This window comes from Palaemon carinicauda, chromosome 19 (genome assembly GCF_036898095.1).
Source record: "Palaemon carinicauda isolate YSFRI2023 chromosome 19, ASM3689809v2, whole genome shotgun sequence".
Lineage (NCBI taxonomy): Eukaryota > Metazoa > Arthropoda > Malacostraca > Decapoda > Palaemonidae > Palaemon > Palaemon carinicauda.
In genome coordinates, this window is record NC_090743.1 from 39,587,963 (window position 1) to 39,600,090 (window position 12,128).

The window sequence follows — 12,128 nt, forward strand, 5'->3', positions numbered from 1 at the left end:
TTTTACAGCCCACGGAGTGGACGCTGAGTCTCTCAAGGAATGCAGGTGAAATGAGCCAGTATCATTGTGAAGCCAGCTTCCTTATCAGGCTAGAACCAGATTGTTAGTACTACTAATTATAGTTATTAATGATATACGAATTCCCAATGGGATGAGGTTTTCAACCCACCACCTATGGTGTCAATCAGCTATATATATGTACTGTAACTACCAGGAAAGTTACATATTTAAAAATGGTATTTTTATTATAAAATAAATTTTTAAATATACTTACCTGGTAGTTACATATACAGTATATAAGGACCCTCCCTCCTCCCCTCTGAAAACATACATGGAATTTCTGAAGAATGTTGGGAATGGTTCTTATAGCCTACGAGTGATGGCGCTCATGTTTGACCACCTACTGTCATGGCGGCGATTGCCACGAATTTTGAATTTTTTGTCGTGACGCGTCGAAACGGGAGATTAAAGCCATATATATGTAACTACCGGGTAAGTATATTTAAAAATTTATTTTATAATAAAAATACCATTTTGAAAACAAACCGAAAAAGGATGAAAAGGGGACAGTAGGTTATCCTGGTACAAGGTTTGACCAATTTTTGTAAAGGTTAAATAACCACCAAACATAAAGGCAACTAACTATGGCGTCCAAGATGACAAGTAATCTATGAATTAAATTTCATGTACAATCTCATGATTTATTGGATTTGCAGTAGCTATTGATCTGTTGTGAAATGATAGGATGAGAGTAGTGAATTAAAACTCAAAGTTAGTTGAATTATACTCTATGGTACTGTTATTGACCAAATTCACTGAATTATGTTGATAACATTAGATCTCCCAAGGTTAGTCCTGTACTTCCTCTTGCTTATAATTTAGTCCAGTACAGTACCAGTACATTAGGATGTAAAGGTATTTTGATATATATCTTTTTATTTTTCCTTGCATTTTGCATTCTTTCTTTGGGATGATGAAAACTGTTTATTAAAAATTGAAGATCTTTTTATATCTTATAATTTTGCAGTTAGAGGGAAAGCCTCCTCTTCTTCGTCTGGTGTGATATCGTCCCTTGCCAACAAGGCCGCCATGTTGGAGCCAGGAAATTCTCAGCCAGTGATTCTCTTGGAAAGTGATAACAGGTTAGTGTTAGTAAGTTGTTCTCTGAGTAATAATCAATATTACATCCTGAATATTCATGTGGTCCAGTTATGAGAAGATTTTGGAATACTGTGCTGTACATTTACGGCCTTTAGCTAATGCCAAGAGCATGAAACTTTTTGTTACAACATTTCCTACGAGTCATGAGGTGTTATTTAGCTTATAAAGAAATGGAAGATGAATGACACATTTTAGAGGGTATACAGTAAGTGTGATCAATACAGAGTTTGGTATTATAGAATGGGATTTCAATTTATAAGTAAAATTAGGAAATAATTTAAAAGATGTTGAGCAATATACACAACATCAGTAAAATATAAAACTCCTTTGTTCTTACATGAATACAAACTCTTGTCCTTTAATAAGAGTATGATTTCAGAAGAGCTGGAAACTCGACTGTTGAAATTTATAATGAGGAGTCGGTAGCTACTGGTGGGCTCCCTGCCAGCTCACTTGGTAGTCACTTTGACGCTGAGCAGTATGGACGTACTCTGTGTGACCAAACTTGGCCGTATTAATTCTTTTTCTTTATCTTTTCAGATTGCTATCTGATGGTTGTAATGAGAAACTACATGTGGGCATTTGGTCCTGCCCAGGGTTGTAAGTGCAGCACTTTCATGAGCAGGATCACCCTGGATTCCCATTCTTAGGCCCTTCTTGTAGATGTCATGACTGCTTGCAGTCATCCCCCTATGAGGAGTGTAGGGAGCATCTGTCCTTGCAGTGGCTGGAGTACGACAAGTGGAGGAAAAAGAAGTCAAAGTGAGATTCTTCTCCTTCGGGGCCTTCCTAAAGTCAAAGAAACCTGCTGTACCTCTCTTCTCTCCCTCTTGTACTCGAGCTTTTAAACCTTTTCTGTTTCCTTCCTCCGGTGGGATTGTGAAATAGGATGGCAACTCCGACCTACCTAGGGCAAGCTCTGGGTGAGGCGGCCTTACCTGCTTCCACTAACATTGTTTTTCATATGAAAATCCTGCTAATGACAATGCTTAAGGACACTGTGGCCTTCATTAGGTCTTAAGGGCATTCCATCTTCCGAGAAGCTCCTGCAAACCCTAGCATCATCTATGACTAGGTGTGCTTCTGCTGCTCTTTTTTCCCTTACAGAGAAAGTCCCAAACACCTGAAGGGGTAGTCAAACCTCATCTTCTGCAGCTCTGTCGTCACCAGCTAAGAAACCTTTGATAATGTCTTCGAAGAAAACATGATCTCATCTTCTGCTGTAGAATCTCCTATTGCTACCTGCCTTCCAAAGGTGAAGAAGAGAAAGTGCCTTGAACCTTCTCTGCCTCCCACATGAAAGCATGACAAGGGTACCTTCACCGTCGACAGCAAGAAGGCATACCCTCACAGCCCCTGGAGAGGAATCTTCTAAGATTTCCCATTGGAGAGGATGAAAGAGATCTTCCAAACTCTACAAGAGACGGCACACGCACTTGTTAGCACGCACTGATCCGGTCATACTCTGCACTCACTCTCTAGCTAGTGCGAACTCATCTGATCCTAAGCACTCGCTTGTTGACACATGCTTTCCAGTTACCGCAAGCTCATCTTGACATGACTACTCAACTCTTGGCACACACTCACCTGTTAGCGCTTAACCTTCTGTTCGAGTGCTATTCTGTTAGTGCACACCCATCTGTGCATAAGCGCTCTCCTATTAGTATGTACCCACCTGTTCCTGTGCATTCTTCTGTACGTGCTCGCTATCCAGCTAGCTTGCACTTATATGTGCATGAGTGCTCACCTGTTTTAGCCTGTAATCTATGGCTAACACATACAAGATCCTGAACTCTTAACTGTACTTGTGCTCTAATTTTCGAGACTACTTTTTTGTTGGCACAAACTCACGTTGTGGAACTCACTATTGTTCAGGTGCAGTATATTTACCCACGCTTATCTGTTCGCAAGCAATCACCTGTTAACAAACACTCACCTGTTTGCACGCACTCGTCTGTTCGAGAACACCCTTCTGTTAATGCATGTTCTCCTGTTTGCATGGGGTCATGAGCACCTGGGTACAAGCAATCACTTGTTCGCAAGCACTCTTTTAAAAGTCTTGTCCCATACATCATGGGGGGCAGACCGCAATACAATTTTAAAATTATACAAGGCCTTGATATTTTCCAAAATTAGTTATGGATGCGAAATATACTCCTCAGCAACCCCAAGCCGGTTAAAAATACTAGATTCAATACATCATGCTAGCATTAGATTGTCCACAGGAGCCTTTAGAACCTCCCCTATCACAAGTCTCCTTGTTGATGCTGGGGAGTTGCCTCTGGACCTTTACCGAATGTCCTCTATTATTCGGTATTGGTTTAGATTGCAAAGACTCCCCAATTCTTCAGCCTTTCAAACTGCAAGCCTTGTAAGGCACTCAACCTACTTTGAGTTGCACCCAAAATCTCCTCAACCTTTTGGGTTTCGGGTCAACAAATTATTAAACAATCTGGATATAATTAGAAATAAGGTGCTTCCATTCAAGGTATCATCAACGCCTCCATGGAAATTACCTGACATATCTTTTTGTAGATACTTTATTGGAGTTAAGAAGAATTTGACTGACTTAGAATCCAGGTCTCTTTTTATTGAACATGTTGAAGAACATAAAGGATCGACTTTTATATATACTGATGGCTCCAAATCTGATGCTGGCGTTGGATTTGGAGTACATAGTAATGATTTTAATTGTAGAGGTGCACTTCCTCTAACAGCTTCCATATTTACTGCCGAACTGTATGGCATATTAACCGCTATTGAGAAAATAGCTTTGGAAAAGGAGGGTAATTTTACAATTTTTAGTGATGCAAGGAGTGTTCTTCAAGCTTTAGAAGTTTTTAATTCTAGTAACCCTCTAGTTTTAAAGATTTTAGAATGGCTTTTTATTATTGGACGGAAAGGTATAACTGTGCGATTTTGTTGGGTTCCAGCACATGTAGGTGTGTCTGGGAATGAGAAGGCAGATTTACTGGCGAAGAATGCGGCATCCGAGTTACTACCAAGGAGGTATCCCATTCCATGTAACGATTTCCTACCTTACATCAAGAAATTGGTATGTGATAAATGGCAACAGCACTGGGATAGTCAAGATGGCAATAAAATGAGGGAAGTAACAAATATCATATCACCTTGGAGGTATAACATGATTCCCCGAAAATGGGAGACGACTCTTTGTCGTCTCCGTATTGGTCACACACGGTTGACACACGAGTTTCTGCTGAAGGGCCAACACCAACCGTATTGCGAGGACTGCTTAGTACCTTTAACAGTGAGGCATTTGTTGACCGAATGCCCTAATTTTACTAACTTAAGAAATAGATATCTGTTTGAGGCTCGAGGTGAGGATGGCAGGTTTATCCTTGCCAAGATTCTTGGACATGATGTGTCTTACTATGCGAGCGGAATTTTTAGATTTATTTCAGAAGCAGGTCTTCTGAAAACTATTTAACTATTGTAAGGTTAATTTTTATGGTTTTAATCGAATTTGCTTTTAATTTTCATATACAGTAAATGGTATCGGCGTCAATGACCTTAGATGTCAGGATGCCAAAAAACTTTCAATCAATCAATCAATCAATCATTGGTTTGTGCACATGCTTACCATTCAGCATGGGATCCTCCGGGGAGAATTCTCTGCTTGCAAGTCAACATAAGAAGTCGAGCATAAACTGTTCTTCACAAGATCATTTGGGAGATTTAGCGCACATTCTCATTCTCGGGTAAGGTCACCCTTATGCTCCCCGTCTTCTGAAAGCACATGTTCGCCGGAAAGGACACGGAGAATCTAGAAATTGACAGACTCGAGTAGATGATTACTACGCACAATATCCCTGTACTGTATAAGAGATTCACACAGGAGAGACCCTATTATGGCACCACAAACGAATTCTTTGAGAACTCTCCAAAATATTCCTCAAGCGATCAAAAAAAAAAAAACACTTGTCTTAAGGACGGATCGGTCCTCAGGTCTTCCCAATGTGTCTACATGAACCCTTCGGGGATACTGTAGTGACATTAGCTCTGTCACCCAAGGTTAGTGCAGAAATGAAGGCACCTGACTGCAAGGGATAGCCCCATAGCAATTGAGTCAAAATCAATGGAATACCATCCAGGCTCAGTACTATGGGCCTTACCTTACCTTATTGCCTTATTCTATGTTTGGGTTCCCCCCAGGTCCCTCAGTGTGAGGCACCTTGTATATCCACCAGAGAGTTGCTTATGCATCTTCTAGTCTTGGATGGTCTGGGATGCTTATTAGGTGTTTATCGAGCTTATTCTTAAACACATCTACGCTCACTCCTGATATGTTTCTTAGATGAGCTGGCAGCGCATTAAATAGTCGCTGCATTATCGATGCTGGTGCATAGTGGATTAATGTCCTGTGTGCCTTCCTTAGTTTTCCTGGTATAGTTTTGGACACTATTAATCTACCTCGGCTTGCTCTTTCCGATATTTTTAGCTCCATGATGTTTTCAGTAATTCCTTCGATTTGTTTCCATGCTTGTATTATCATGTAGCGTTCTCTTCTCCTTTCTAGACTGTATAATTTTAAAAATTGCAGTCTTTCCCAGTAGTCAAGGTCCGTAACTTCTTCCATTCTAGCAGTAAAGGACCTTTGTACACTCTTTTTTTGCGATATCCTTTTGCTAGTGTGGGTACCATATCATATTGCAGTACTCGAGTGTACTATGTACATAAGTTTTTCAATATTTAACTTAGCCGGTGATTATAATAGCTGCAACTCTGTTGCTCGACAGAAAACTCTAAGGTAAAACTCGCCAGCGATCGCTACACAGGTTGCGGGTGTGCCCAACAGCGCCATCTGTCGTCCAGATACCCAGTACTCAATGTAAACAAAGACTCAATTTTCTCTCTGTCGTGCTATCGACAAGACGTACTTACTCGCTGTTGCTAAACTGGAGTTTTTTCACAACTATTTGGTGAAGTACATTATTCTAGTTTTGAGCTTTCGCTGTGCAGGGTTTCTCTTCACACAAATCCTTGAACTCTTTTTGATAACGGATTCTTTGTTGATGACTTTTTGATAGTTTTTTGAATTCCCCTTTGACCAATTCAAAATGGCTGACCCTTCACAAGTCCCAAAATTTAGGAAGTGCAATGCTAGGGACTGTTCAAGGCGTCTTCCGAAGGCTTCTATCGACCCTCACACTGTTTGTTCCAATTGTCGGGATAAAACCTGTCAATTGGAAGATCGGTGTGAGGAGTGCGTTGGGCTTTCGGAATTCGATTTTATCGAATTCCAAAAGTATACACGTATGCTAGAGAGAGATAGAGTTAGGAGAAGTTCCTCTCGTTCTATCGATATTTCCTCTCCTCATGCCCCACAACCTATTCCTTCCCCTGTAGTGGTTGCTCCTAATCCCCCTTCTGGCACTCAGGAACCTTCGATGGCTGATATGATGCGTGCCATCCAAGCTCTGGGTGAGAGAGTTGAGTCCCTTGCTAGTGACCGTAATCAACTTATGGCGAATGTGAAGGAGCTGAAGTGCAAAAGTGCAGTGGGAAGTGTTAAAGTGAGTGATAGTGTTGTGGATAGTGTTGCGCTTGAGGGTTCGTCTGTTCGTGCCTGTCGTCCTCCTAGTCCGGGACCTCTTGCAAGCTCCCAAGTCCAGGGGAGAAGCAATGTCGTACGACAAATGGGTTCGAGAGGCTTTAATCAGCGAACAGACGTTCCCTCCGTGGTATCGGGCGTATCTACCCAAGATCGCCCCTGCCTAACTAAGACGAGAGAGCCCATTTATACCTCGTCTTCGGAAGGTGTTTCTCGCAAGAAACCCTGGACCAAGGTCTCACGACCGTTAAAGCGCAAGTCGGTCCCTTCCGCACAAGTCCAACGGCCCAGTTGTAGCCACTGGGTCAGTTCGGACTCGCTGCAGTCATCCGATGACTGCTCACCTCTTAAGAGAGGCAAAGCGGTACCGCTTCAGACAGTTACACCGTCTGTCGCTGCACCTGCTCCTGTAGACCCTAAGTGGTCTCTACTGCAAGACATGCAGTCTAAACTAACGTCTCTTATGCAGGACTTTCGTGCGGAGAAGGTTGCTGCCGCACCAGCTAGTGCAGCTCCTTGCCTACAACCGCCCACACGATCGGTTGTGCGTCCGGTGGACGCTGAGGTAACCTTCTCACGCACACCACTTGAGAGAGTTCCGCCACCCATGCGTTCCAGTGTGATCTGCCAGCCGCATGTTGACGTTCAGCGACGCACGGAGGTCTCCGTTGACGTTCGTGAGGTTCAACAACCGTCAGAGTTGTTTTGTTTTGACGCGGTGCGTCAACCTCCGCAACCCAGTGTGGTTGCCACTGCTCACCCACATCAGTCCAGACAGTCTGGAGTAGACGCTGTGCGTCCCCGCGCTGCTATGGTTGTTGCCAGCTCACAGACTGGGCAACAGTTCCATGACGTTGCGTCCGGCTCAGTCACGCATGCACCCGTGCGACCGGACTCAGCTAACCAGCCGTTACCCACTCCGTTGCCGTTCCCTCATCAGTTATCGGATGAGGGACTTTCTGATGATGATGTTGCTGCACACGTAGATGAACCGCATTCAGAACTGGACGAGCCTAAGTCTACGCAACCCTCTTTGGACTTTAGGAAAGTTTTGGCCCTGTTCAAAGAGATGTTTCCGGACCAGTTTGTGTCTGTGGCTCCGCGTTCTCCTCCGTCAGAGTTTGTGTTAGGCATGCCGTCATCCACTCCTGCCTTTACTAGACTCGTCCTCGCACGCTCGTCCAAGAGAGCTTTGCGTGTGTTAGGAGAATGGCTGCAGTCCAAGAAGAGTTTAGGGAAGACAGCTTTTACGTTTCCCCCTGCTAGACTCTCTTCTAGATCGAGCGTCTGGTATGCCACGGGAGAAGTTCTCGGCTTGGGAGTTCCTGCCTCTGCCCAGGGCGACTTCTCAAGTCTCGTAGACTCTCCCCGCCGCCTTGCCATGAGACGCTCAAAGATATGTTGGTCATCTTCGGACCTGGACCACCTGTTGAAAGGTATCTTTAGAGCCTTCGAAGTTTTTAACTTCTTAGACTGGTGTCTAGGAGCTCTAAGCAGAAAGATCTCTCCGACAGAGAAGGAGACTTCCTTGCTCATTATGTCCTGCATGGACAAGGCCGTACGTGATGGGTCTAATGAGCTTGCTGCATCATTTGTGTCCGGAGTCCTTAAGAAGCGTGAAAACCTATGCTCATTCCTTTCAGCTGGAGTTACACCATGCCAGAGATCCGAACTTCTGTTTGCTCCTCTTTCCAAGTGCCTTTTTCCAGAAGACCTGATTAAGGAAATTGCCGCTTCTTTGATACAGAAGGACACTCACGATCTTGTTGCGTCCTCCGCTCGCAAAGCCACCCCTTTGCCTACCTTGTCAGCTAGACCAAGGATGGACACTCCAGCGTCCCGTTTTATTCCGCCCTTTCGTGGCAGAGCCTCCAGCAGAGGAGGTGCTCGTGCTGAAGGGAAACGAGGAAAGAAGAAAGGAACCAAGTCCTTTAAGGGCAGAGTCTGACTGCCAGCTTCTTCAGACAGCAGTGGGAGCCAGACTCAAGAACTTCTGGCAGACCTGGGAAAAGAGAGGCGCAGATGCACAATCTGTGAAGTTGCTCAGAGAGGGGTACAAGATCCCGTTTGTACGGAAACCCCCTCTAGCAACGTCTCCCATCGATCTCTCTCCCAGGTACAGAGAGGAAGACAAGAGACGAGCCTTGAAACAGGAAGTGTCTCTTTTACTAGAGAAGGGAGCGGTGGTCAAAGTCTCTTCTTGGTGTCAAAGAAGACAGGAGGGTGGAGGCCGGTGCTAGACGTCAGTGCTCTGAATGTCTTTGTCACAAAGCAGACGTTCTCCATGGAGACCACAAAGTCGGTTCTAGCAGCGGTCGGAAGGGAAGACTGGATGGTCTCTTTAGACCTAAGGGACGCCTACTTCCACGTCCCCATCCACCCGGACTCCCAACCTTTTCTGAGATTCGTTTTCGAAAAGGTTGTCTACCAGTTTCAAGCCCTGTGCTTTGGCCTAAGCACAGCTCCTCTTGTGTTTACGAGGCTGATGAGGAATGTAGCCAAATTCCTTCATTTAGCGGACATCCGAGCCTCCCTCTATTTGGACGACTGGCTTCTCAGAGCTTCTTCCAGTCGTCGCTGCCTGAAGGATCTAAAGTGGACTCTAGATCTGACCAAGGAATTGGGTCTCCTTGTCAATATGGAAAAGTCACAAGTGGTCCCATCCCAAACTATTGTGTATTTAGGGATGGAGATTCACAGTCTAGCTTTTCGGGCTTTTCCGTCGGCCCCCAGAACAAGCCAAGCCCAGTTATGCATCCAGAACACGCTGAAGAAGGAACGATGTTCAGTCAGGAAGTGGATGAGTCTGATAGGGACGCTATCATCCCTGGAACAGTTTGTGTCATTAGGAAGACTACACCTCCGTCCTCTTCAATATCACCTAGCATTTCACTGGAAAAAGGACAAGACGCTAGAAGCGGTCTCGATCCCCATTTCCGAGAAGATGAAGTCTTGCCTGACTTGGTGGAAGGACAGTATCAGCCTCAGAGAGGGTCTGCCCCTGGCTGTTCAGACTCCCAACCACGTTCTCTTCTCGGACGCATCGGACGTAGGCTGGGGCGCGACATTAGACGGTCGGGAATGTTCGGGATTATGGAACTCGAGTCAAAGGACAATGCATATCAACTGCAAGGAGCTACTGGCAGTACATCTGGCCTTGAAAAGCTTCAGGTCTCTCCTTCAAGGCAAAGTGGTGGAGGTGAACTCGGACAACACCACGGCTTTGGCGTACATCTCCAAGCAAGGAGGGACCCACTCACTGACGTTGTACGAGATAGCAAGGGACCTGCTCATCTGGTCAAAAGGTCAAAACATATCGCTAGTAACGAGGTTCATCCAAGGCAACTTGAATGTCATGGCAGATTGTCTCAGTCGGAAGGGACAAGTAATTCCAACAGAATGGACCCTCCACAAGGATGTATGCAAGAGACTTTGGGCCACTTGGGGCCAACCAACCATAGATCTCTTTGCAACCTCGATGACCAAGAGGCTCCCAATATATTGCTCACCAATCCCGGACCCAGCAGCAGTTCATATAGATGCCTTTCTCCTAGATTGGTCACATCTAGATCTATATGCATTCCCACCGTTCAAGATTGTCAACAAGGTACTGCAGAAGTTCGCCTCTCACGAAGGGACAAGGTTGACGCTAGTTGCTCCCCTCTGGCCCGCGAGAGAATGGTTCACCGAGGTACTTCGATGGCTAGTAGACGTTCCCAGAACTCTTCCTCTAAGGGTGGACCTTCTACGTCAGCCACACGTAAAGAAGGTACACCAAAGCCTCCACGTTCTTCGTCTGACTGCCTTCAGACTATCGAAAGACTCTCGAGAGCTAGAGGCTTTTCGAAGGAGGCAGCCAGTGCGATTGCAAGAGCAAGGAGAACATCCACCCTTAGAGTCTACCAATCGAAGTGGGAGGTCTTCCGAAACTGGTGCAAGTCAGTATCTATATCCTCGACCAGTACCTCTGTAACTCAAATAGCTGACTTCCTCTTATACCTGAGGAAAGAACGATCACTTTCAGCTCCCACTATCAAGGGTTACAGAAGCATGTTGGCATCAGTCTTCCGTCACAGAGGCTTAGATCTTTCCAACAATAAAGATCTACAGGACCTCCTTAAGTCTTTTGAGACCACGAAGGAGCGTCGTTTGGTTACACCTGGTTGGAATTTAGACGTGGTACTAAGATTCCTTATGTCAGACAGATTCGAGCCGCTACAATCAGCCTCCCTGAAAGATCTCACCTTAAAGACTCTTTTCCTGGTATGTTTAGCCACAGCTAAAAGAGTCAGTGAGATTCATGCCTTCAGCAAGAACATCGGATTTTCATCAGAAAAGGCTACATGTTCACTACAACTTGGTTTTCTAGCCAAAAACGAGCTGCCTTCTCGACCTTGGCCGAAATCGTTCGATATTCCCAGCTTATCGAATATGGTAGGCAATGAACTGGAAAGAGTCTTATGCCCTGTGAGAGCTCTTAAGTTCTATTTAAAACGAACTAAACCTTTACGAGGCCTTTCTGAAGCTTTATGGTGTTCTGTTAAGAAACCATCTTTGCCTATGTCAAAGAATGCTTTATCCTATTTTGTCAGACTGTTAATACGAGAAGCTCATTCCCATCTGAGTGAGGAAGACCAAGCTTTGCTGAAGGTAAGGACACACGAAGTTAGAGCTGTCGCAACTTCCGTGGCCTTTAAACAAAATAGATCTCTGCGAAGTATAATGGACGCAACCTATTGGAGAAGCAAGTCAGTGTAGTAGGTTGGCCAGGGCACCAGCCACCCGTTGAGATACTACCGCTAGAGAGTTATGGGGTCTTTTTACTGGCCAGACAGTACTACATTGGATCCTCCTCTCTGGTTACGGTTCATTTTCCCTTTGCCTACATACACACTGAATAGTCTGGCATATTCTTTACATATTCTCCTCTATCCTCATACACCTGACAACACAGATTACCAAACAATTCTTCATCACCCAAGGGGTTACTGCACTGTAATTGTTCAGTGCCACTTTCCTCTTGGTAAGGGTAGAAGAGACTCTTTAGCTATGGTAAGCAGCTCTTCTAGGAGAAGGACACTCCAAAATCAAACCACTGTTCTCTAGTCTTGGGTAGTGCCATAGCCTCTGTACCATGGCCTTTCACTGTCTTGGGTTAGAGTTCTCTTGCTTGAGGGTACACTCGAGCACACTCTCCTATCTTATTTCTCTTCCTCTTGTTTTGTTAAAGTTTTTATAGTTTATATAGGAGATATTTATTGTTGTTACTCCTCTTAGAATATTTTATTTTCCTTTTTTCCTTTCCGCACTGAGCTATTTTCCCTGTTGGAGCCCCTGGGCTTATAGCATACTGCTTTTCCAACTAGGGTTGTAGCTTAGTAAGTAATAATAA

The 12,128-nt window shown here is 44.7% G+C and overlaps 1 protein-coding gene across 2 annotated transcripts in view; it reads left to right on the forward strand.

Annotated features, from left to right (window-relative positions):
* The window catches only part of Lamtor5 (Late endosomal/lysosomal adaptor, MAPK and MTOR activator 5), a 158,738-nt gene that overhangs the window by 115,854 nt on the left and 30,756 nt on the right, over nt 1-12,128 (forward strand). For both annotated transcript variants that reach the window (XM_068393503.1, XM_068393504.1), the window contains exon 3: nt 1,028-1,142. In XM_068393503.1, coding sequence (XP_068249604.1) covers nt 1,028-1,142 — 115 coding nt within the window. The remainder of the gene's footprint in view (nt 1-1,027; nt 1,143-12,128) is intronic.